This window comes from Mycothermus thermophilus (assembly GCF_041956435.1).
Source record: "Mycothermus thermophilus strain CBS 625.91 unplaced genomic scaffold VTJ04scaffold_6, whole genome shotgun sequence".
Lineage (NCBI taxonomy): Eukaryota > Fungi > Ascomycota > Sordariomycetes > Sordariales > Chaetomiaceae > Mycothermus > Mycothermus thermophilus.
In genome coordinates, this window is record NW_027191432.1 from 1,068,360 (window position 1) to 1,091,286 (window position 22,927).

At 57.6% G+C, this 22,927-nt stretch overlaps 9 protein-coding genes across 9 annotated transcripts; 2 read left to right on the forward strand and 7 right to left on the reverse strand.

The window, feature by feature from the left end:
- Nucleotides 1-163: 163 nt before the first annotated feature.
- Nucleotides 164-2,394, reverse strand: VTJ04DRAFT_8793 (uncharacterized protein; the record flags this gene model as incomplete). Its single annotated transcript, XM_069367268.1, has 2 exons — nucleotides 164-2,037; nucleotides 2,097-2,394. 2 exons carry the CDS (start codon nucleotides 2,392-2,394, stop codon nucleotides 164-166), a joined length of 2,172 nt encoding a protein of 723 aa, XP_069215614.1.
- Nucleotides 2,395-3,582: 1,188 nt separating this feature from the next.
- VTJ04DRAFT_8794 (uncharacterized protein) lies at nucleotides 3,583-4,107 on the reverse strand (the record flags this gene model as incomplete). The annotated part of the gene is made up of 3 exons (XM_069367269.1): nucleotides 3,583-3,707; nucleotides 3,763-3,822; nucleotides 3,888-4,107. The coding sequence occupies 3 exons, from the start codon at nucleotides 4,105-4,107 to the stop codon at nucleotides 3,583-3,585; spliced, it is 405 nt and encodes a 134-aa protein (XP_069215615.1).
- Nucleotides 4,108-4,528: 421 nt separating this feature from the next.
- On the forward strand, nucleotides 4,529-6,957 carry VTJ04DRAFT_8795 (uncharacterized protein; the record flags this gene model as incomplete). The annotated part of the gene is made up of 3 exons (XM_069367270.1): nucleotides 4,529-4,580; nucleotides 4,651-5,101; nucleotides 5,166-6,957. The coding sequence occupies 3 exons, from the start codon at nucleotides 4,529-4,531 to the stop codon at nucleotides 6,955-6,957; spliced, it is 2,295 nt and encodes a 764-aa protein (XP_069215616.1).
- Nucleotides 6,958-8,163: 1,206 nt separating this feature from the next.
- On the reverse strand, nucleotides 8,164-9,045 carry VTJ04DRAFT_8796 (uncharacterized protein; the record flags this gene model as incomplete). The annotated part of the gene is made up of 2 exons (XM_069367271.1): nucleotides 8,164-8,546; nucleotides 8,628-9,045. The coding sequence occupies 2 exons, from the start codon at nucleotides 9,043-9,045 to the stop codon at nucleotides 8,164-8,166; spliced, it is 801 nt and encodes a 266-aa protein (XP_069215617.1).
- A 1,156-nt stretch (nucleotides 9,046-10,201) lies between these two features.
- VTJ04DRAFT_8797 (uncharacterized protein) lies at nucleotides 10,202-12,726 on the reverse strand (the record flags this gene model as incomplete). The annotated part of the gene is made up of 2 exons (XM_069367272.1): nucleotides 10,202-11,733; nucleotides 12,480-12,726. The coding sequence occupies 2 exons, from the start codon at nucleotides 12,724-12,726 to the stop codon at nucleotides 10,202-10,204; spliced, it is 1,779 nt and encodes a 592-aa protein (XP_069215618.1).
- A 1,726-nt stretch (nucleotides 12,727-14,452) lies between these two features.
- On the reverse strand, nucleotides 14,453-14,722 carry VTJ04DRAFT_8798 (uncharacterized protein; the record flags this gene model as incomplete). The annotated part of the gene is made up of 1 exon (XM_069367273.1): nucleotides 14,453-14,722. One exon carries the CDS (start codon nucleotides 14,720-14,722, stop codon nucleotides 14,453-14,455), a length of 270 nt encoding a protein of 89 aa, XP_069215619.1.
- Nucleotides 14,723-14,961: 239 nt separating this feature from the next.
- Nucleotides 14,962-16,128, reverse strand: VTJ04DRAFT_8799 (uncharacterized protein; the record flags this gene model as incomplete). Its single annotated transcript, XM_069367274.1, has 2 exons — nucleotides 14,962-15,765; nucleotides 15,829-16,128. The coding sequence occupies 2 exons, from the start codon at nucleotides 16,126-16,128 to the stop codon at nucleotides 14,962-14,964; spliced, it is 1,104 nt and encodes a 367-aa protein (XP_069215620.1).
- Nucleotides 16,129-17,764: 1,636 nt separating this feature from the next.
- On the forward strand, nucleotides 17,765-19,310 carry VTJ04DRAFT_8800 (uncharacterized protein; the record flags this gene model as incomplete). Its single annotated transcript, XM_069367277.1, has 3 exons — nucleotides 17,765-18,755; nucleotides 18,837-18,943; nucleotides 19,035-19,310. The coding sequence occupies 3 exons, from the start codon at nucleotides 17,765-17,767 to the stop codon at nucleotides 19,308-19,310; spliced, it is 1,374 nt and encodes a 457-aa protein (XP_069215621.1).
- A 2,568-nt stretch (nucleotides 19,311-21,878) lies between these two features.
- On the reverse strand, nucleotides 21,879-22,106 carry VTJ04DRAFT_8801 (uncharacterized protein; the record flags this gene model as incomplete). The annotated part of the gene is made up of 1 exon (XM_069367278.1): nucleotides 21,879-22,106. One exon carries the CDS (start codon nucleotides 22,104-22,106, stop codon nucleotides 21,879-21,881), a length of 228 nt encoding a protein of 75 aa, XP_069215622.1.
- Nucleotides 22,107-22,927: the final 821 nt, after the last annotated feature.

A 22,927-nucleotide genomic window follows, 5' to 3' on the forward strand; every position in this document is an offset into this window, starting at 1 on the left:
GATAATATCCACCAAACCCACGCCGACGCAATGCTGATACTATCCTCTCAATGACACACTTCCCACAACTTCCTTAAACACCGACAAACAACCCCCCAGCCTCGACCTAACCTCAAACCCAACACAAAACCCGTCCCCCAAGCCAAGCAAATCCTCCCCAGCCTCAAGCCTCCCCACCAGCAACCTCAACAGCCTCAACAACAACAACCCCATCCCCCTCCACCGCCTTGGCCACCGCCTCCACCTTCTCTTTCTCCCTCTCCTTCTGCCTCTCCTTCTCCCGTTCCTTCTTCATCCTCTGCTTCTCCGCCCACCGCCGGCTCTGCTCGCGCGACCACTCCGCCGCCTCCTTCCGCGCCTGCTTCGCCGCGTTCTCGCGCTCGCGCTTCTCGCGCTGCCGTTCCTCCCGCAGCGCGTTATCCCGCGCCATCACCTCCTTCCCGGACAGTGACGTAGCAGTCGTAGAAGAAATAATGCTGTGGCGGACGCTACCCGCCTGTGACGACGAGCGGGCACTACCTCCAGAGGTCGAGGTTGCCATGGACGCGCTAGTTCCCGGGCGGCCGCGGATAGGGAGGGTAGTCGACTTGTTGTTTTGCGCAGAAGAAGAGGTAGGGGCAGGAGACGGCGACGCCGAAGCTCTCGCCGACGAAGACAACGCCGCCATCATGGAATGCCTCTTGTTGCTCGTACTTCCCCCAACACTTCCCGCCTTACTACCCCCCGCCGGCGTGCCCACCTCTTCACCCGCAACCGCAGCCCGACGCGCCAAGCTGGCGAGGTTCTCGCGCGGCAGCGTCGACGGCGCCGCCAGGCTGGCGCGGATGGGGCGCGCCTTGAACTCGCGCGCGCGCCGCTCCTCCTCCTGCTGGGCGCGCAGCTCCGCCTCACGCTTCTCGCGCTTCCGGCGGGAGATAGCCTCCCCGGGGAGTTCGAAGGTCGGCACCGTCGGTGGCTTGGGCGACTTAAAGTGCGGCTTGGCCGGAGTGTAGTGCTCCGGCAGGGACTGGGTCTGTCCTTTCTCCGACGACGTCGACGTCAACCTTTGCTGCAGCGACATGCGCTTCTCGCGCTGCTCCTTCAGCTTGCGGGCGACTGCGTCGCCGGGGAGCTCAAAGTCCGGCACCGTCGTGGGTTTGTTAGACTTGGCGAGCGGCTTGGGCGGGAGGAGGCTTGTGGGACGAGGAACCTTGCGCGTCGACGACGAGGCCGAGCCGGGCACCGACGTCTCGCCGTTATGCTCGGCCGACGGGCCCTTGCGCACCGACGCGCTGCGCTCCAGCGTCTTCCCACGGGCCGAGCCACTGGTCGTTCCCGCCCTGACCGACGCCGCGCGCCGCACAGGCGTTGTCGCCGTCTTGGAGCTCGAGCTCTCGTCCTTGTTGGCCTTTTTGACGACCGCCTCGAGCGAAAACACGCGGGTCATTTCGGTGGCCTCGCGGAGCGCCTCTATCTCCTCCTCGAGCTTATCGAGAGCTTCAACCGAATCTTCGATGCGCGAGACGGGCCGGGAGCGGTCCTCGCTGCTGGCGACAGACGGAGGCGCCTGGGGGGCCCCGAGAAGGCCGGCGGGGCCCAAGCGCTCCTGATCCCCGAGGCTCTCGAGCCTCTCCATTTCCGCATCCACAGCCATGGCGAGCTCGTCGGCGTCCGTGATACGCGTGGCTAGCAGGGTATACACGTTAGTCGGCCTGTCGTGGCTGTCGTCGTCGTGATCACGATGATCCTGGACGTCGTCGCTGTCGTCGCTGGCTTGGCCTTCAGCGCAAACAGACCGCGATCGGCGCCGGCACACCAGGTTGCAACCAAAGTAGAGCGTTTCGCCGCCGCCTTCTTCGTCTCCTAGGCCATCCGCGGTATCCGCCCTTCCGCCGCGGGATCTCCTGACGTCGGGGTCGGCTGAGGCAACCCGCCGTGGAGGAACCGGAATGGAAAGCAGCCACTCGAACTGACCTTGCTGGTGCTTGGCCAGCTGCTCCTGGGTGCTGGGGAGCTGCCAGCTGGCCTGGGCGAGGGGGTTGGTTTCCTCCCAGGTGTCTGGCAGAGTGTTAGTGGTTGAGCTGCAGCCGAGGATTTCTGTTCGAGTCATAACTTACCTGAGACGTCGTCCTTGACGAGGCGCGCGGTGGATTGGCTCTGTGGGCTCGTGCGCTCAACGTCGTGGTCCCGCTCCGAAGGCTGGTTCTCCTTGTCTGCAATGTGGAAGCCGTCCAGACGGAGGGCGAGCGAGTCGATGCTCGTGTTCCTGGGCTTGATGCCGTAGACGCTGTTAAGCGGGAGCTCGCCCAGGGTCGTGGTGGTGGTTTGGGAACCAGAGACGTGGTGGTCCGTGTGCGAGTGGTCGTCGTGGATGAAGTCGTCGACGCAGGGTCGAGGGCGCGAGGTGGCAGCCATGATTTCCCCGTGTTTAAATAAGTTTCCTAGTTGGTGTTGGCGTCCGAGGCTATTCCCACGAGTCCAGGGGGGCGGGCGGCAGGTCCCGAAATTGACCCCAGGCCAAGATGGAGTCCGTTAGGTCAGGGGGCGTGCTTCAAGCCACGACGCTCCGGAACAAGAGCCTAATTTCGCGATGCACAAGACGCGATTGGTTGGATATGAGAAAACGAGGGGTGTTTCGGTGTTTGATCTTCGAGGGAAGCAATCGAGAATCTGGGGATGATATCTTTTTTGACGTGAGAGCTGTGGTGTCAAGGATGCTGGTTAGCAACTGGTGTATCTTCTTCTCTGTAGAAGTACACGGTTTGGTGTGGAAGCAGAGTCGAGACAACAACAAGTGGAAGAGAGGGGAGGAGAATAATATGCGTTTTATTGTCAGGACGGGGAGGGGCAAGATGTTGATTGCCGCTGCTGTTTTTGTTTACACTTCGTCCCTCCGTTTACTTCCTTTCCGCGTCCCGGCCGAGAAGCATCCGCAGGGACGGGAAACATCTCTTGCCTCGGCGGGATGTTATGCGTGGAGCGTCGCTGCAACCTTCCACTGACAGCTCCCTTCAGTCCTGTCCAGACCGTGTCCTCTGCTTCTTCAGGTTCTTCCCCTCCATGACAAGCATGACAAACTGGAAGCGGGAAGCCAGCTCGAGTCAGCCTTCCGTTCTTCCTTCAATGGCTGAACATAGATCCTCTCCCAGACCTGCCCTGTTCTTGTTTCCTTGTTCACCTCAAGCTGAGCAAGTCTGTCCCGGCTGCGAGTTGCCGAGTCAAGCTCCCCAATCGCGTGGGACAAGATACGACAGCGAAACGCGACGCGGTGGCATCTGCAATGATCGCCCCGCATCTGTCAGGGAGGGGCACAGCAATCGCAGCTCAGCGCAGCCAGAGACGGATTTCGTGCTGAGCTGCAGTGTGCATCCACCGCGCAGCCTAGACAGCATAGTACAAACATAGCGTATACTGCAGACAAGAGAACCCCGAGGTAACGCCATGTGGATGTGCGCTTTGTGCCTCGGGTTGTCGAAGAAGCGTAACAGGCATCAGGTAATAATAGAGCAGCTCTGTACCTGTCTCGATGCTGTGGCCAAACACCTGCGACAGCTGGACTGGTCTCGAGTCTAGCTGTCTTTCACAACAGACGAACTGGCCTCATCACCCCGACTCTTCGGCTGCGTTATCGGCATGGGCTTGCAATGTCGGAGCATGCTCTGTCGGGATGCGGACGAGAGTCTCCGGGAGAGCTACACCCTCATTCTCGGAGGGTTTGGGGAGTTTTGCTGCATCTCGTCAGCCCTTCTATGAGACATATGATGGAAAAAAAGAAAGACATACCCGACGCCATGTTGATGGCCCTAAGCACGTTATGCCAGTTGCTCAACACCACGGCAATGGCTAGTCGTGGTGGTGTTGGTCAGCATCTTCAAGTCATGTCATGCCAAACATGTATTCAAACACACCTTCTGTCCCGTCTGACAGCGTCGCCAGTTTCTGCTCCAAGGCCTCCATCTGGGCAGCCACGGCGGCACTGAGATCGCGCAGCTCCTTGAGATTCTCGAGCTCGGCCTTTTTCTCGTTGACCCGTGCCACCAGCGCAGGCGATGCCCCGCTCCCGGCGTTAGCGGAGAGGGAGGGCTGCCGCATGTGGGAGGTGAGCGGCCGTGGTGGAATCCCAGACATTTTTTATTTTATTTTTTTCTTGTGGGTTGCAAAAGACTGAAATGTTGGTGTTGGAAGTGCAATGACTTCATGATGAGAACAGAGAATTGATTGCTCTTTGGAGGGGTGCGGTACAGTACAAACAGTCCACATCTGCCCAATTCCCACTGTTGAACCCCACCACTCCCGGATGGCGTTGCTGGGGAACCGGGGCCCGGCATCCCGGAACGTCAACAGCTCTTGGACGCGCCTACTAACTCTTTTAGGAAGAATAGTAAACACGAAACCATGCGACGGTGACCCGGCGAAATTCGACCAACCAGAGACTTTCTCACATCCATTCTCCTTCGCCAACCTCAAACTCGACCGATTCCGACGCGACGCCTCACCTCACCACCCCGAATCCGACCTCGCCGGCGCCAATCCTGCCCGGCCCCAAGCCATGGCGCGTCTCAACGAAGTACCGCCGCCCATCGAGAGCCATCTCGAGATCCGTATGTCCTCTATACCCTCTATACCGCCTTTTTCTCGTCGACCAGAGCGCGTCTTCTAACTCATCTCCAGTCCGGCGAAAATTCCTCCGCCAAAACCGCGACATCGCCCGCATCAACTCGGACCAGTCCCAAAAGATCCGCCGTCTCGAAAACGACTGCGCCCGCCTCCTGTCCGAGAACCTCGAGCTGCGCAGCCGCATCCTCCGCCTGGAAAAACAACTCGAGGACAACTCCGCCCGTCGCATCGCCGACCATGCCCTCGAGGTCAAGGCCCGCCTCGAAGCCCAGCTCGCCGACTTTGCCGCCCTTCTTGGGTCTCTGGGCGCCGAACCCCCCGCCAAGCGGCGCGCGTCGGGCGAAGGGGTCCGCGCTCGCTCCCGCCCGAGCGCTGCTTTGCATCGGAGCCCGCCCCAGCATAGGCGGCGCCGCGAGACGCCGGCCGAGGCCGAGGCGTTGGCCGAGCAGGAGGGGAGGTTGCCGCCGATTTTTGAAAACAAGACGTATCCCCGGACTACCATGAGGTGCGTGCCATTCCGGTGTGTGGAAGTCAAGGAAGGACAGGGTGGTACTAATGCCTTGTTGCAGCACCGAGGAGATCATGGCTCTGTGTGCCGCGGCCGAGGATGAGAACGACACGCCAGATCTGGGCCCGCCGCCTGTTTCGCGGTATGTTGAGGAGGAACATGAGGAGGAAGAGCCCGTCAAGCAACGGTCAAGGCGGTCCCCCGAACCCGAGAGTCCGGTTCGATCGATGAAGCTCTCAACTCTGCCAAAGCTGGACTACAACAGGAAACCTGCCGTGAGCCCTGAACCGACCAAGGAAGCCGAGGAAATTGTGGTCGAAGCACCGGAACCTGAACCGATGGAGACGGAACCCGAGCCCGTGGTCGAGGTGGTCCCAGAACCCAGCCCGGCACCGGTCAAGGCGGGCGCGAAGAGGAAGTACGGGGATGAGAACGGTGTCGGGGTTCAGTCCGGCAAGGAGAACGCCGTCGTCTCCAAGTCCGGCCAGAAGACCAAGGGCCTGGTGGAAGTGCCCAGCAAACCCGAACGCAAGACCAAAACCCCTCTCGGTCCCAAACGGACCCCTCTCGCCGCGAAGAACTCCAACGAAGACATCCTCTCCCCGCGCAAACAAACAACAACAGCAACCAAACCATCAGCCCCGTCAAAACCAGCCAACCCAAGCAAGAAACCCACCCCTATCTCCATCCCCGAACCACTACCTGCTGCCACCACCACGACCGAAATCGACCCCGCCGCAAGCTCCCCAACCACCCCATCCAACCACGCTCATCAACCATCCAAGCAAGATTCCCACGACACCCCGCCCCCCGCCGACATCTCCAGCACCGGCCAAACCGCGCGACCCGCCCGCCGCACGCGGCCTGCCATCAGCTACGCCGAACCCAACCTGCGCGACAAGATGCGCCGGCCGACCGAGGCGCTGTTTGATGCCGTGACGGGCGAGGGCAAGTACGCGCATCGGTTGAGCTTGACCATGAATAGCAGTACCAGCAGTAGGACGTCGCTTTCGGGAGGAGGGGATCATCACGCGTCGGCGACCAAGCCGAAGTCGGAGAAGGGCGGGCATAGCCATAGCAAAAGCTCTGGGGAGGGGTTGAAGCAGCAGCAGCAGCAGCAACAGGCGCCCACGAGTCCGCTAGCGAGAAAGGAGGTTTCTTCTGCAGCTGCTGCCGTGGGTGTGACGGAACGGAGGAAGAAGCGCACGTCCGCTGCCCCAACCGAATCGACAAATACCATCCTCCCATCCGCGGCGGCCGAGCAGCAGGAGCAGAAACAGAAACAACCTGCCGCACCCACTTCCCCTGTCCGGCTGAAGGAAAGGGAACCGGACATTTACGACTTCACCGCCTCCTCTCCCGCGCCGGCACCGGTACAATCCACCAAGACATCATCATCATCAGCAGCACCACCACCACAAGCCAACACAAAACCCTCAACAAAATCCCCAACCCCCGACGATAACGACCACCACACATCTTCCTCAACGACCAAAGCAACGAGCACGAGCACCACCCGAACAGCCCGGAAATCCTCCATGGCCGCGGCCGCCGCCCTCCGGCATATCCTCGACGACGAGAACTCTGACACCGAATCGTCGTTTGAACGGCACCACTCCCGAACCAAGGGGGTGACGGCGAAGAAGAGGGCATCCATGTCCGCCATTTCACTCTCCTCTACCTCTTCCAAGAGGCTGGCGGAAGAGGACGATGACACCGAGGCTGATGGCGAGGCGGACGTGAGCGGGTTAAGCGGCACCAGCGGAGGCTCGGTCGAGAGTGAGAGTGAGGTTGTCGAGAAGGTCAAGGGGAGGGGGAAGGTGGGGATGAGGAGGAGGAGTATGATGTTGTGATTTGTTTGTCCACCGTTGGTTTCTCTTTTTGTGAGGATAAGACATGAGGTGTTTGTGGTTGGTGTTTGGTTGGATTGGGGTTGGGGATGGGGTTAGAGACATTTCAGGGGAGAAGAAGGTACAAAGCTGACCAGGAGGACGATTGGATGGACGAGTAAAATGTGGAGTTTAACTGGCATTTGGCTTGGGTACGGAGTACAAGGGTGAAAGACTGAGGACATACCAGGCGGGTGTGGGGGCGAGCGTTCTGGCGTTTCTGTGTGTAGAGTTGACTTGGACTTTGACTTGACTTCGTCTCTTTTTTTGTTTCGTGTGGAGTTGAGGTTACGCATGGACTGGACGGGATCACATGGGTTGAGGTGGGAAAGAAAGGTTGCGAGCTGGGCATATATCATAGCATGACTTATCTCCAGGTTGTTTCTTGTCTGTCAATCTTGGCTTCGAGTCTAAGTGTTTGAGTCTTGGGTGGTTGAGTTGATTGAGTTCTCTGAGTGATTGCGGGTGTCAGGTTCTGTTGAGTTTAAGGTCTGGTTGCTTCTCCCCTTCGGGCTCAAGGTCTAAGTAGACAGCCTCAGAGGAAGCCTTTGGTGATAGCCAAACAACCCGGCCCAGCTTGCTCAGATAGCTATCACAACTTCTCCTGTCGCTGGAGCAGGAAGACAAAAAAACATAGGTGGAGAAAAAAAAACATACAACACCCGGCATTCGCTGGTCGTCACCGACCCAACTACTACTCGGGCCCTCACCAGCTTAACTAGGGGAGAGCGGACGGGATCCCGTGCTTTCTGGTGGGTATGGTCGTATGTACCAGCACTCCTGGAAACAGATCCTTATAAAGCCTGGTTACCTTACTTACCTCAGGAGGTTGCTCATGATGTTGTCCCAAACGACTCACTGCCTATCATAACCAGAATCAAGGGTTCCCACCGAGGCAGATCTTCCATCCCGGAGAGAATACAAGAGGTATACTGTTACATTTGTTCTCGGTCTAGTCCAGTCTCTAAGTAATCAGCACCCAAACACCAAGCCTTACCCGCAAATGCCATCCATCACCCATGTATGCCCGCCATGCCATGCCATGCCCTCCATCCATCAAGGCACCCGAGTAAGCATACCAGTAATATACCCCCCCACCGCCCCCAACCTTCCCTTCCTCAATCCACCATCCACCCCCATCCATCCCCCCCTCAAGCTCGTTACAAGAACTCACAACAACTTCAACCCCCCCGTTACCAAATCCACAATCCTCTTCGGCGCCGGCCCCACGCCCAACACGGTCCTCGAACCAGACGCAATCTGGGTCCTCCCCGCATCCATAATCACCTCGGCGGCAATCCCCAACGACCTGGCCTTGCGCTGGAGCGCGAGCAGCTCGTCTTCGCCCTTCACCTGCACCGCAACCTTGGCTTGCCCGAGGCGTTCCCACTGCCTGAGGATGCGCGCGGCGGCGGCGGCCGAGTCGAGCGAGGCGTTTTGCATCTGCTGGCGCGCCTGCTGGGCCTGCTGTGCGGCCTGGGCCTGCGCGGCGCGCCGGAGGAGGGTCTTGTAGCACGCGAGGGTCGCGTGGGAGCATTGGGCTGCAATTTTGCCTGTGAGAGGTGCAAAGTTAGATGTCTGGGGAACAATGACGGCAGGTTGGTTGGTTGGGTTGGGGGGGAGTATCAACTTACCCTTGGACATTCCCAAATCCGTCCTCACAACCAACACCAACTTGCACTCCTCATTCTCATCCCACTTGACCTCCCCAACCCCTTCCTGTCCTCCTCCCTTCCCCTCCACCGCCCCGGTGGCCGAAAACTTATCCACCGCCCCCTCCTTCGCGCTGGCCCTCAACCCCTGCCTCCGATCCGCCTCCTCCCCGTTGGCCCAATTCGGCGCGTGATCCAGCAAACATTCTGCCTCGTCGACGTCCGACTCCTCGCTCTCGACGGGATCGGTAAAGTTCGCCCTGCGCTGCGCGGCCAGCTCGGGGGACACAAACAGCCAGCCGCGGATCGAGTAGACGCCCAGCCCGAAGCCGGAAATAAAAGCCACCAGGCTGGTGGTGACGACTATGGCGGAGGCGGGGTCTTGTAGTGTTATGGGCATGGTGTTTGGTCCGGTGTGTAAGGTATCTAAGTATGCGTGCGGTGGTTGCGATGGTACGGCGGATTGGAGGTTAGAGTCGGGTAGTAGGGAGCGGCGTGGTTGCTGGTGATGGCGATGGTGGTGGTTAGATGGGATCGGCGTACACGTCGGAGTGCCTAGGTTCCTATGTTGTGTACGATTCTTTTCTCGGGTGTTGGAGGTGAAGGTAGCGGTCGAGGTTGAGGCTCACTGTTTTTCACGAGGACGGGCAGAAAGAACGTTAACATTGGCCGAAGTTTCGAGGCTCCCGTCAGTTGGAGCTGCAAATGCCGGACCCACATTCAACTTTCCCCAGGCCTGGGGGTCATGGCTCCAGCGTGACAAGAAATGTGTAATGTACTGTAAGTATGTAAATTACGCCCACATCGAGCCCAAGACCAGGAGATCATGTCCACCGCATCAACCACGATACAAGATATGGGATGACAACCGCCAAGTATTAGGTATGTATACGGGTGCCTGACCGAAGCAGAAAGATCAGGTAGATACTGTCGCTGAGCCCAGAAGGCAGCATACCCTCCTCACTTCAACCGCTTCGACGTAAACACAACACATTCGCTCACACCTGAAAACGCCAGAACCATTCCTCGAAGTAAGTCAGCCCCAAACACCTAGTAGATAGAAGAAGAACCCTTCTCGAGCAGCAAACCCATCCATATCCTCAATCCATTAAAATGAAGAGAAAATATTATGAGAGAATATACCAATGCCATCAAACTCGCAACCCAATCCCTACACCGTACCAACCAAAGCCCTCACTACACCCAGATCGACATGAACAGACTCACGGGGTATCATGACGCGGCCATTCTCACTCCAGCACACCCATCCCATCCAGTAGCATCCCATAACCGAAGTTCCTTGAATATAATCAATCACCATCCATAAACAAACCATCATCCCCGTCTCTCGCTCTCTCGCTCGCTCTATCACCCATTCCCAAACATCAACAAAAAACACAAGCCAATCCCCCTCAACACCAACGCTCCCATGACTATCCCCAAATAAAATCCCCTCGTCACCACCCCCTCAAACACCCTCCTCCATGCCGTCCTCAGCCCGGGACCGGGAACCCTCATCATCCCGAACGGCCTCAAACAACAACATCCCATCAAAATCAACTCGCGGCAGCCACCTCCTTAGCGGCGGTCGTCGTGGTAGGGGTGGTGGGCGAGACATTCGCGTTCCCGTTCCCGGCAGCAGCAGCAGCAGCAGGTGCGGTGGAATGTCCATGGCCATGCTGACCAAGCGACAACACCCGCTGCAAACTCCGTCGAAACAGCGCCTTGCCCGAGACGGGCGCCTCGTCCGAGTGCGAACCCGACTGTTGACCCTGGGCCGGGGCATTGTTGCTATTCTCCTTGCCGTCCTTAGCCTGCTCCGGAGCGGGCGGCGGCGCGGACGCTTTCGCAGCACTGCTCCCACCACCACCACCAAACAACCCAACCAAACTCAACCGTCTACCATGCGTAGTCCCCGACGGCGGCGACGTCCCCGCCGCCTCCTTGGCCGCTTTCGCCGCGTCCTTAGCGCGCTGCCTTTGCGCCTTGCGCTGGCGCGCGGCCGAGATCTCCACGCTGTACGACGGCATGGGCGGAGGGACGGGGTAGCTGGGCCGCGGCGGCCACTCGCCGTCGCGTTTCCAGCCCACGACGCACGCGCGCAGCATGTCGGAGAGATTGATGGGGCAGGCCGGCTGGAGGCCCTGGAGGACGACTTTGTCGTAGAGCGAGGCGTACATGGAGGGTTGGATGGAGGCGCGGATCGGGTTCTGCGGGGGCAGGAGCGGCGGGGGGATGGGCAGGACGGTGTGGACGGGGTAGAGGACGTGGGGAGCGGTCGAGTCGCTCGAGGCGGTTCGTTGCGAACCACCAGTGGGATCGGACTCGGAGGTCGCTGTTGTCGTGGAATTGCGGCCGGCGGCTTGTTGCTGGAGGGGAGAATCCGAGGAGGGCGGAGACGCAGGGGAAACAGGGGCCGGTGTGGATTGCGTCCTGTGATGGCGCCAAAATAGGCGACGCGGAGAGCTAGGAGACACGGGGCTTGGTGGTTTCGGCTTCATGCGCACCGTCCGGGCACCGGTCCAGGCGTCGCGACGAGCCTCGAAGCATGCCAACCCGGGATTCCACTTGGCTTCTTCGCGAATAGCTCGCCGACGACGGGCGCGCTTGGCCTCGATGGCGCTGTTTACGGCGGCGCCGACAGCATCCGGGCTATCAAAACGGTAAGGCGACAACGGCTGCGGAGGCTCGTCGCTGTCGGACAGATCCGAAGTCCAGTCTAACCGCGGCCGGAAGTGGGCAGGGTCCTCGGAGATGGTGCTATACACCGACTCGGCATCCGACTCATCGTCGGCCTCCTCCCCGGGGTCTCTCGGGGGGTCTTGGTCTTGATCGGCCGAGGCGCCATTGGTTTCGGAAGTCCCGTTCCCGTTCACCGGGGAAGTTCCCTTGTTGGCGGCGGCCGAAGCGTCGGGCGGAGGCCAGGTAAACTCCCAGTCATTGCGCACCTTCTCGGCCAGATATCGCTTGATGGCCTCCTTGTTCCTGGCCTTGTCGCGGCTCAGCAGGTCGGCATCGATGTCGGTCGGGGGCGGCGGCCCTCCATGGGGGAAGGAGTGGCGCAACTTGGAGAAGGTAGATCGCGGAGCTTTGTACAGGTCAGAAAAGATCATGTTGGGCGAATGGATTGTCGGCGGTGAGCTCCAGCAAGACCTGGGCGCCACCGGGGAAGAGGCGCGTGACGGCCCCGGGGCCGGAAGTCTTTATATATAGGGGGTTGGAAGATGTTCCGGGGTATGGAAGGGTGCGGGGCGACTGGTGCTGCTGGAAGTGGTATGATGTCCCCCGCCAAGCAGACCGGCTCTGCCTAGACCACCTAGACCAGCTTTGGGACGGGTGCAGGCGTTAGCGATGGGTGCATTGACATGGGACAGTCAAGGCAGGCCAACCGCAGCATGCAGCCTCGCAGCAGCTAGTCAGTGTATAGGAGGGTTTGGATGGTTGGATGTGTCTTATTTAGGGACTCTGCACAAGGATACAGGATGCTGTTCCTGTGATGCAGTCGACTGGAGTCGGGTGGATGGAACGAGTCTCTTTTGTTTGTCGACAGGGGATGGTAAGGGGATGAAGAAAGAGGGGCTTGAAGATGGACTTGATGAGGAAAAGGGGGCAAGATGGCGCTTGGAGACTACAAGGGATCAAGATCCAGAGTACAAGATACGAGTCTCAAGCAGAAAGGACATCTAGATGCAAACCCTGGATGCACTCGCACTCCAGTACAGTCATTCTCCTTCTCAGAGCATGACTCCTGTCTCTTGAAGGGAATGAATGGGTGGGCAAGAGGCAAAAGGCAAGAAGAGGCAAGAATAGAACAAAGAAAAGACCTCAACTCACCACCATCTCCGTTAACAAGTCCGTCTTCAGCTTTCGCCTCCTCGGCGTGTTCCTTCTGTCCTCGTGCTCCTCGTGCTTCATCCAAATCCGCGCCCGGCCGTGGCCAAGCCTGGGCGCCGTCGCCACTACCACGGCCGCACCCGTCGTCGTCGTCCATCTTCCCAAGTTCAACGGTCGCAGCCCTTGCTTGCTGTTTCTGTTGCTGCTGCTCCTGCTGAACACCAGGTTCAACCCCGGCACTCCCCATCTTGGACCCGGATACCGGTAACCTCGATATGGATGCGGCCTTGTCGCCCAGATCCCAAGATCCCAGATCGCTTGTCCTGAAAAGGTTTTTGCAACCTGAGGTTGGAGACGGGAACCCTCCCCCTCACTCACACCCTCCGGGCCCTCTGCCTGCTTCTCGCCCCTCTCCAGGGATTGATTGGCTTATCCAGTCTGGGGAAAATGCGGCAGCAACCGACGCCACTGCAACGCCCGACTTTTTTGACTTGACCAACCTGGGGGGGCTGCTGAGCTGGGAGTTTAACCACCCGGAGATGGTCGAATGCCGCCAGACGCCCGCCGCTCGCAAGCAGTCGTGTCGAGTTTTGCAGTTAATGTTCAAGGTTAGGTTGTATCGAGTCTTGTCCCCCGCTTCCGCTTCCGGGTCTTGGTCGGGTCGGATCGGATCTGGGATCCGGAGATTTTCCTCGACTGTGTAAATCCCCAAACCGTTTTTGAAAGCACCAGGTCAGTCGTCAATCACAAAGGCACAATTCCGCATCACAAATTCGTCAAGCAAAGTTAAGTGTATCTTCAACCCCCCAGAGTTTCAAAGGCGGTGTTGCAAAAACCAACCAAACCAAAAACTCGCTGGACCTGAGTGGACCAAACAGTGCGGGACAGAAGGCCGAAGTGGGGCCACGCCCGTCCAAGGTGGAGATGCCAACAAACAAGCAGCCCTCGCCCACTGGACAACCCCCGAAACTCCAGGCTTCCGCCGACCGATCGTCGTGTGACCGGGGGGGGGGGCATCGCAGCCCGTTCACCTTCACGTTTACTAAGTACGTTCATACCAACTTCCAGGTTGGTTCCAAAAGCACTTGATCAATTTCCATCTTGGGTGGTGACACACATCTCGTGCTGTCTTTCCTCGACCAAACACAAGAAGAAGCATCCCATCCCACTGCTACCAAGTGGTTATCACAATCACCAGACAGTGTGGTCTGTACACAGAGTAGCGTAGCTATCGCGGCAAACCATCCATTCCCAAGCTCGTGGTTATTAAACACATGCACCAGAGGGGGTGTGACCCTCTGTCTTCCCCCTCATGCGGGGTGGCAATCAACCCCGGAATAGGCAATGCTCGTGATCCATCCATGGGATCCCGCCAAAAAAGACGTTCACACGCTGGGCCTACAACTGGTTGCGTAGCGTGCGTGCGGAGACGCGAATGCAGATGGGAGGCGCTTGCTGCTGAACTGATGAGAGGAGGTATGCTTGTTGGTTGTACTGTGTAATAAGGTGTGTCTGATGACTTGACTTAGGTTGGCTTGAATCTGTGAAGCTGCACGAAACGGCGCGCCACTTGCTTAGCTGCTTCAGACGCGCATTGCTAGCGGTGAGGTTGCTGAGGGTTAGCACCTACTGGCACTCAGTTGGTGTAGTAAGTGTCTGACACCATCCAACAACCTATCCAACCGGGCGGGATCTACCTAGGTATCTCTGACGGACGTATGTCCCAATCTTACCCAGATGCTTACTATACGTGGCAGGGTTGGATAACAGGTTTGCAGTTAATCATTATCCTTCGTACATACAAACCAAACCACATGTAATTAGACATCACCACCTCCCATACGCAGGAGGCATGTACCTATCATAACCTAGAACATCAGAAAGGACCCAAACCAAAACAAGAATACACCATCCTAGTAAACCTAACGAACCCCTCTCTTTCCTCTACCCACGCGAACCCACCTCGGTGCGCCCTATTTCCAATTAAGTGTACACCATCTGTCCTCCATCCCCATCCCGAGCTCTGACCAATCGCTTCCTGAACCTTCCGGGGCCGGATGACCAGTGTGTTGAAACCCCACTACAACTGCCTCATGGACAGGATTGCTTGATAAGGGTCCGGAGGGAGAGAGGGAAGTGATAGCATCTGGCGAAGGGATGAGTGGATGACAGCGATCCGGCTTCTCTGTACATTGCGGCCAGCTATGTCCGCGAACTGCCTCACTCAGCAGAGGAGATAGCATAGCATCGCCGAGAATACCATTCCCATCCCCATCCCAACCCCCTCCCATCCTCATAGCCTTTACCTCACCCCATACTCACAACCCTCCGCCTCCTCCTCCCTCTCCAAAACCCTGCCCTCCTCTCCCCGACCCCCCTGAGCAAATACCCAACCGGAATCCTCACCCCGCTCCTCAACCCCAACCTCCCAGCATCATTATTATTGTCCTGACCCTGACCCTGTCCCTGTCCCTGTCCACCTTCATCTCGCAACAGCAGCCGCAGCGGCCGCGGGAAAACTCCGAGTCGACAGCAGCACGCCTTTGACCCGCCGCACGTTCTCCTTGGCCTTGCGGATCTCGTCGTCCGGCTCGTTCCGGCCCGCGACGCCGTACAGCGAGAACCCACCGACAAAGTCGGTGGCGGCCGGCGCGGCCAGCTTGTCGGCGTCGTCGCGCAGGCTGTCGATGGCCGTCTGCGCGTCGTCGAGCGCCTCGGTGGTGTGGACGATGCCCTCTTGGAGGGATTTGAGGGACGTGACGAGGGAGAAGAGGGTGCGCATTTGTTGGGTGGTGGGGGAGTCTTGTTGTTGGGTTTGGGAGGAGGAGGAGGTGGTGTTGGGTGGGTCGAGGGAAGCTTGGACGCCAATGTCCCGGTGGAAGAGTTCCGTCGGGTCGTCGTAGCTGCTGGAGGCTTCGTCGTTTTCGTTGGGGGCAGAGGAGGAGGTGGTTGTAGTTGCTGCTGCTGGGCGGGAGCGTTTGGGGGGTGGGATTTCGGAGACGGTGGACTCGAGTTTGGTGATGAGCTTGGCCAGGTCCTTGTTCGCCGTCTCGTGCAGGTCGACGCGCGCATCCGTGAGCGACTCGACCATGGGCTCGACGACGTACTTGCTGGCGCCGTAGACCAGGGTGGAGAGGCCGCTAAAGGCGTAGAGGGTGTTGAGGAAGCGGTTGACGGTCATGAGCGGCGGTGGGCGCGGCGGCTTGGTGAGGAATTCCGGGTAGGTCACGATCGGGGGACGGTCTTCCTTCTTGGTGAGGAGAGGCGCTATCCTGTCCTCGGTAGACTGTGTTGAAAGGCTTGTCAGTGGTTTGTCTCGGCGATGGAGCCAGGAGATGGGGTGACGAACGGTGGACTGTGTTGTTTTGGTTTGAGCATCCTCCTTCTTTGGCGGCTCAACCTCTTTGAGGAGGGTCTGGATGTCTTCATCTGAAAGACCCTTGCTCTTGAGGAACTCGATTTTGCGCTCGTGGGTTGTGTTTTGCACTTGGGCATCCTGGAGGAATTTGCGCGCCTGCTCTAACTTTTCTTCCTGTGATGGGCTCGATGATGGACTCGGCGACACACTCGGCTCAGCGGCGGCGGGCTGCTCTGGCGCCGGCGAGGACGGCGTCGCCTCGGGCTTCTTCTCTGGTTGGGATTCGCTCATTGTTGAAAGACGATGGTGTCAGAAATGGCCTCCTCCGTATTGAAAGTCTAGATGGTGGCTGGGTCTTTAGGTGTTGAAGTGAATGTTTTGGAGGTTGGAAAGTTCAAGTGACTTAAGGTTGATGTTTGCGACGGCATGCGCGCTTCGGTTCAGCAATTGGCAGCCGAGGCTCGACTTCTTGTCCGCTGTCACGGCAAGAAAGAAGCCGCTGTGGATCCCCACCACCCCTGGGCTCGGCATCCGCTATGGATCCCTGCAGGCGCGGCTGGGGCCAATGGACCCACCAGGCATCCGCCTCTGTGGCTGACACTGAACTCCTTGGCTGCATCCTCAAGATCCAGGCTTCATCGTGTTGTTACAGGTTGGATGAAGGTTCAATTGCCCTTTTTTTCGTCGCTGACAAGACGCGCCAGTTTATACTGTCCAAATCGTCTCTGATCCAGCACCTCATTTACTTATTGTTTTCCCTTCATTCTTCGGGTCTTCAACAGCCAGATCGCGATCCAGGCAATCAACACCAACTGAACTCAAGCTCAAATCACATCGCATCGCATTGGTATGCATGGCACCACTCGACGCATCCAATTCTCATCTCCCCCATCATCCCAAGTCCTGCCAGCGTGTGACAAGACGTGCTCAAGTCTGACCAGTCCCCCAAACAGGCATTGTCCTGTCCGACGCAGGCAAGCGGCCGAAAGCAAAAGACAAACGGTTTTCACACATTGCACCCGGAGCTGCAGCGTCCGAGGGTCTGGACAGTCAAATGTGAGTTGTCTCATGCAATCATCAAATATGCCATCTACCGGTGCCGTTGCTGCTGCTGTTGTTGCTGTCGCTGCTGTTGCGATGAAGTGGTGATGGGATTGGAGATGCGGTACTCTAGCGATACCTTACAACATCTCCAAGCGAGAGAGAGGCTGTCGTGGTGATGGATGGCGAGGTGAGGTTAAATCGATGCAGCCTCCCATCCCGCTGCAGATCAGCCATCCATACCTCAGGCACTGTACCTATCTATGCCCACGGCTACCGTTGACTGTCTTTGTGGAACCAACTTGGAACCTGGCGATTGCTGTCATGACCTTGTTGGTGGTGTGCCTCGACTCCCCCTTACCCAGGGACAGTCACCAAACCACACAAACCACAAACCACGGACCTGCATCACCAAAAATATCCGGGCCAAGACGCTCCCGTCAACACCACACGCCATACAACTCAACCACGCTAGTTGGCCCGAGCCGCATATCCTTCCGCTCGGCTTTCCTCCCGGCTTTCCCGCTTTGGCATCCATCCCTGGTGGCTTCTTGACTCTTGTCCATTGGCATCCGCTGCCATCCGTTGCCATTGTTGCCATTGGCACGCCAGCCTGCCAGCCTTAGGTTGGACCTGGCGATTTGCGACGAGCCCTCGTCTCGTCTCGCCACGGCAAACCTGGATGGATTCATACGGCCTTCCTCACCCTCACATCATCTCTCAGACCCCATCTCCCCGCATCGCCACATCCTAGACCATTTCACCAAACCCTCAACTTCCTCTCATCCATTTCTCATCAACAACAGCGACAGCAACACTGGCAGTAACAGCAGCAGCAGCAGTCAACTAACCATCACCGCTCATCACCTCTCATCCCCCCTTCAACATGGCTTCACGACCGCGTCGCTCGGCCGCCCAGCGCGCCACCAGAGCAATCACTGACATGGCCGACAGAGACCTAGACATCTCAGACGACCACCACGATCCGCCTTCTTCACGCACCATGTCATCACGCACCAGCTCCCGCCGCTCCGGCAACGGCGCCGGCGACGGGAATACGTCAGTCAAGCTTCCACCAAGCAAGCTGCGCCAAACCACCCTCACCAGCAACGGCTCGATTTCCAAGAGCAAGCCATCCGGGAGTGGTAACCGGACGAGGGGCGGAAAGAAGAGCTATGTGATTGAGAGCAGCGAGGAGGAAGAAGATGACGTCGAGCTGGAGGATGATGACGAGGAGGAAGAGGAGGACGACGACGAGCCAGAAGAGGATGAGATCAAGGTCGACACGCGCGCGCGGTACGGCAAAACCGCCGCCCGAGGCGATGAGGAGGATGCGGAAGGCGATGAGGACATGCAAGACCTTGACGATGAAGATGCCGAGGGCGAGGAGGATCCCGAGGAGATGGATGTGGATGCCGACGCCGACGCGGATGGCGATATCGACATGGATCCCAACCCCGCACCACCTCAGCCGCCAACCATCAAAATCACAAAACCGTCCAAGACCACGGCACCCGCCAAACCTGCCAACAAAGCCGCGGCCGCCCGGGACGACGAGGATGACGATGACGACGACGACGAGCTCAGCGAGCTGGGCAGCGAGCCGGAGGATGTGACGGTCGAGGTGGCGCAGGGGGATGAGGACGCGGAGGGTGAGGAGGACGAGGACGTTGATGCGGAGGGAGAGGAGGAGGAGGAGGAGGAGGAGATTGAGGTTGGCGCGGGCGGCGACGAAGATGACGAGGATGATGACCTCTTGAGCGACGACGATGACGAGGGCACCAGCCGCGCCGAGACGCCCGACTTGTCGAAACTGACGGCCCGGCAGAGGGCTAAGTTGGGAGGCGCGTCGCTGGAGTATATGAAGCTTTCTGATGGTGGGTGTTTTTTTTTTTTTCTTCTATCTCCTCCATACCCTCCGTCTGGTCGCACATCTAACATGTCTCCCCCCCAAACAGAGGTCCAAGCCAAGAAGCACTTCACCGCCGAAGAGCTCTCGATGCGCCGCGCCGAAATGGCCCGTCGTCGTCGCAACCTCAGCGAGAAGCGCAACGAGGAAGTCAAGGTGAGCACTCACTGAGTTCTCCAAACCAAACTCGTCTCTCACGGACTACGAATCCCCCACTAACCACACTCCTATCTCTCTACGAATCTAGATGGAAACCATCAACAAACTCCTCAAGAAACAAGCCCCCAAGACCACGCGCAAAAACGCCCTGCTCGCCGCCCAGGAGGAGGCTCAGGACACGGAGCCCCAGCGGCCCGACCCCATGTGCGTGCGCTGGATCAACAACCGCTCGGGCAGTCTTGTTGCCGTGCCCGAGGAGCTGCTCGCGGGCCCCGCGGGGAGCGTGTTTTTGCCCCCGAACGGCGGCGTGGCGCCCCGTGGAAGGGGGTTGGGGATGGGCAAGATGGTGGAGGAGGTTTCGTGATTTGTTTAATTTGGGTTTTTTGTTTTTGTTTTGTTCGAGTTTGTTTGAGTTGGTTGATTACCTATCCTATTTAAGGATGGGGGAGGGACGGGCGAGAGATGGTTTGTTGTTGGGTCGGGGAAAGAGAAAAAAAGAAAGCTAGTAAGTAGGGTAATTGTAAAGCAGATCAAGATGCGTTAAACATGGGCGTTTTGGGAGTGGATGAGGCTGCGTCAGAATGGAATGATATATTGAGCAGACAGCACCATATCTGGTTGTGTGTCGGTACCTATGGAGTAGAGTTGATACATGTCGAGCTATAGACTATGTGGTTCCCTCCTTATTTTCCTTGTACTATTTGTGTCTGACATCCTCCGGTTCCGGGTGTTTTTGGTGTTTCTGATGATGTTCTGTCTATACGACATAACTATAATTTATTTATTTATTTTTATTCTATTTTATTATTATTATTATTATTATTATTCTTTTTGGAAAAAAGGAACTCGCCGAGGTCACCTGAACTCTCCAAGCTCCTCAAAGAGCGGCATAAATACAAACACAGACGCAACAAGCTATAGCTAGCGTTACACCTGATTAAGGACTTGATCACCTCGCGCTGTGCAGAGAATCTCCATCTCATCTGCCCAAGTTCTGCGCGAATTCTGGCCAAATTCTGCCCCCATATAAGAGGTGACTTGCCTTGGCTATTTCCTGGAGTAGTTATCGAGAGAATCTGCCCTCAACGTCTTGGTACCGCCGAGAGGTAAAGGGTTGGCGCGGCGGCGCGGCGGCGCAGAGGCGATTCCTCGATCAGTTCATCCCCTCCGCCCGGCAGGCAGAGTTCGCAGCCGGTTTGCCCCTTCGTTGTTGCGCCGACCGACCAACCGTCGAGTGGGGCGATGGAGCCTGGGGGGCCGGTTAGAGGAGAGAGCAAGGAGATGGGAGCGAGGAGGCGGGAGGGCCGGGAGGTTGATGGGGAGAGAGAAAGAACAAGGGAACGGCGAAGGGGGTATACCGGCGGCGGAGGGAGAGGGATCCTCGGGGGAAAGCGGGCGTCTGGTTTGTTGACGGCAAGGGCAAGGAGAGAGAGGCTTTGGAGTGGATGTGTTTGATTCGAGAGATACTTGGTCGGCTGTATGCCCTTGGAAGTAGGTGTTGTCGGCCAGGGCGTTACGTGTTCCCCGTGGTGTGGCCTCGATAAGTCTGCTTCTCTTTGCCATCTATCTGCATTATCCTCCATCAAATGTATAGGTACTAAAGAGAGAACTATTCCATCGCTCCTATCCCGTCATCTATCTCCCTGTTCATCTATCCAGCCCCTCTTCTTCTATCAAAAGCACCACAAAAGAAGACAAAACTCTGCTATCCCCTCTTGTCAAGAGAGAATGAATTTATTCTCTCGCTTACTTATAAGGGCCGAGGCAAGTTGTATAACACCACCCCTTCCGTCCTACCCGACATGTTGAGAAGAAGACCTTCTCTCAGGTATATGTGCTGAGAAAATCCCTTCATCGTCAGGAATGTCAGAGAGAGCGATCTGATTCTCTCCCTTAACCTGTACGGACCAAGGCAAGCCCTCCAAACCACTCCTCCTATCCAGTTTGTTGCTGAGAAGACATTCCCTCCAGTCCGAGTGTTGAGATAACCTCCCTTTGGAAAGGGCGTTGAGAAATACCATCCCGCCGCGGAAGACGTTCCGTCCCCCCTCCGCGCCGGAGAGCGAAGCAGAGGGCTGTCTTTGGCCGCAACAAGATACGACTTCCAAAGTCCTGCCGCGGGATGAATCCTCCACACGTGCCTCCAAGACACTGCCAAAGAAAAGTTTGGCAGACCTCAGTTTCCCCCTGAGGCCTGTTTGGCCAGCGGCACAGTCCTCCCGAAGGGCAGCGGAGTCGGTCTGGAAAAGATCATGGACTACCTTGCCTGCGGACTGTCTGCTGCGGTCTGCGGCAGGACTGGGTATACCATCCATGCTTACCCAGCGACGTCCGAAGAAGAATGGAGCTGGATTCCGCGGGGCCGCGCATCTCCAGAACCTCCCCAGGGGCCCCTGGGATATCTAGTTTTCAGTCTGACCGACTGGACCTGCATGCTGCCCCCAGTCTATGGATGCCAGCTGAACCACCCGCCGGTGGCTGCGGGGGGACGTGTTACCTCGTCGCCACCGCGCCGGCGAGTTCTATCCGGGGGCGCGATCACCACTTGGAAGCATAGCATCAAGACCCCTGTCCTCTCTCTCGATAGCATTTGCGATATCCCAGCGTGATCCCGTTCTCCTTCGCTCCGGATGAAACGTTGAACTCTTCTCGCCGTTCACATCAGCTTCTGAGCCCTCTCTGTCCACGGAACTTGTTTGCTTGCCCGTGATAGAAGCTCACTTTGTTCTGTCCAACATGTGGGGTAGTTGCTCCAGCTCTTGAGGCGCCATTGCTTGCTGTGAAGTAATGTTGCTTGTCCCGTTGGGGCCAGAGACAAATATGGCGCCGCTCTGGACCAGGGATGCTTCTCAGTCCCATTCTCTGTCGAGGTTGAGAACCGGAACGGAAGTAGAGCGTGGCTGGAGAAGGAGTGCCGCGCCAACTGGGGTGGCTAGGAAGCCGGCACATCCATGGTCTGGCGTTTCTCGGCCGCGTGACCGTCAATCTGGTGGCGGTCGCCCAGGCCGTTGCGTCGCCGTACTGGAAGCGCCGCAGGGCTTGATCTTCGGACGGCGACGCGCTGGGGTTTCCGCAGAGTGTGGTTCGTTCTCTCCGAACCATCGCCTCGCTTGGTCACGGCTTCTTTGGCGATGGCGGCTTCGAGGTCACTCAAGTCCATCTTTGGAAGCGATGGGGATGATCTCACCAATAGCCCAGTGGTTCTCTCTCCTCCTCTTCCTCGGCTGGTTGAGCTGATGGATGGCTTTGCTTGCTAGGGTGGCTGCCCTTGCTACGATGGAGCTTCGTCGTCGTGAGTAATCAATAACCATCAAAAGCAATCATAGGCTTCCCATTGATGGAGGATTGAATCTGGGAAGCTGGATAGTGACCCGGGAACAGGAGAGTATGGTGTCAGTGTTGGGGTTGGTGTTGGTGGTCTGTGTCTTTCCCACAAACATCCAAACCTCATGCTGACACCGACTCCGCCATTAACTAGCAACACATGCCGAAAAGACTCAAATACAACTGAACAGGACTCAAAGTAACAGAAACAGTAACTAATTGACTCTCCATACCGTAAAGTCTCAACTCGACACGTCAAAGTTGAGAAACTCATATGTAAACAAACCCCCCGATTCAAGTAAACAAACTCTCAGGGGCAACATAACCACCACCACCACCACAACAACAACAACAACAAAGAACATGTTCTCCCCGTCCAACCCTCTCTACTAAAAACAGTTTTTGCTGTCCCATGTGAACGACCTGTCCAGATACTGTCTACGCCGGGTGGGAGATTCCGGCGTCCTCTCCGGCGAGCTCGCCGGTGAACTTCACTTCATCCCAACTAACACTCGACAGAACTTAACACAATAATAGCAAACAATGCTTTGAATAGAGCTATTTCGCCGGCGAGCTCACTGGTGAGAGCCCCACATCTCTTCCCACCAGTCTCAAATTGGTCGGCTGGAATTCTGAAGTCTCTCTTCCCTCCTTTCC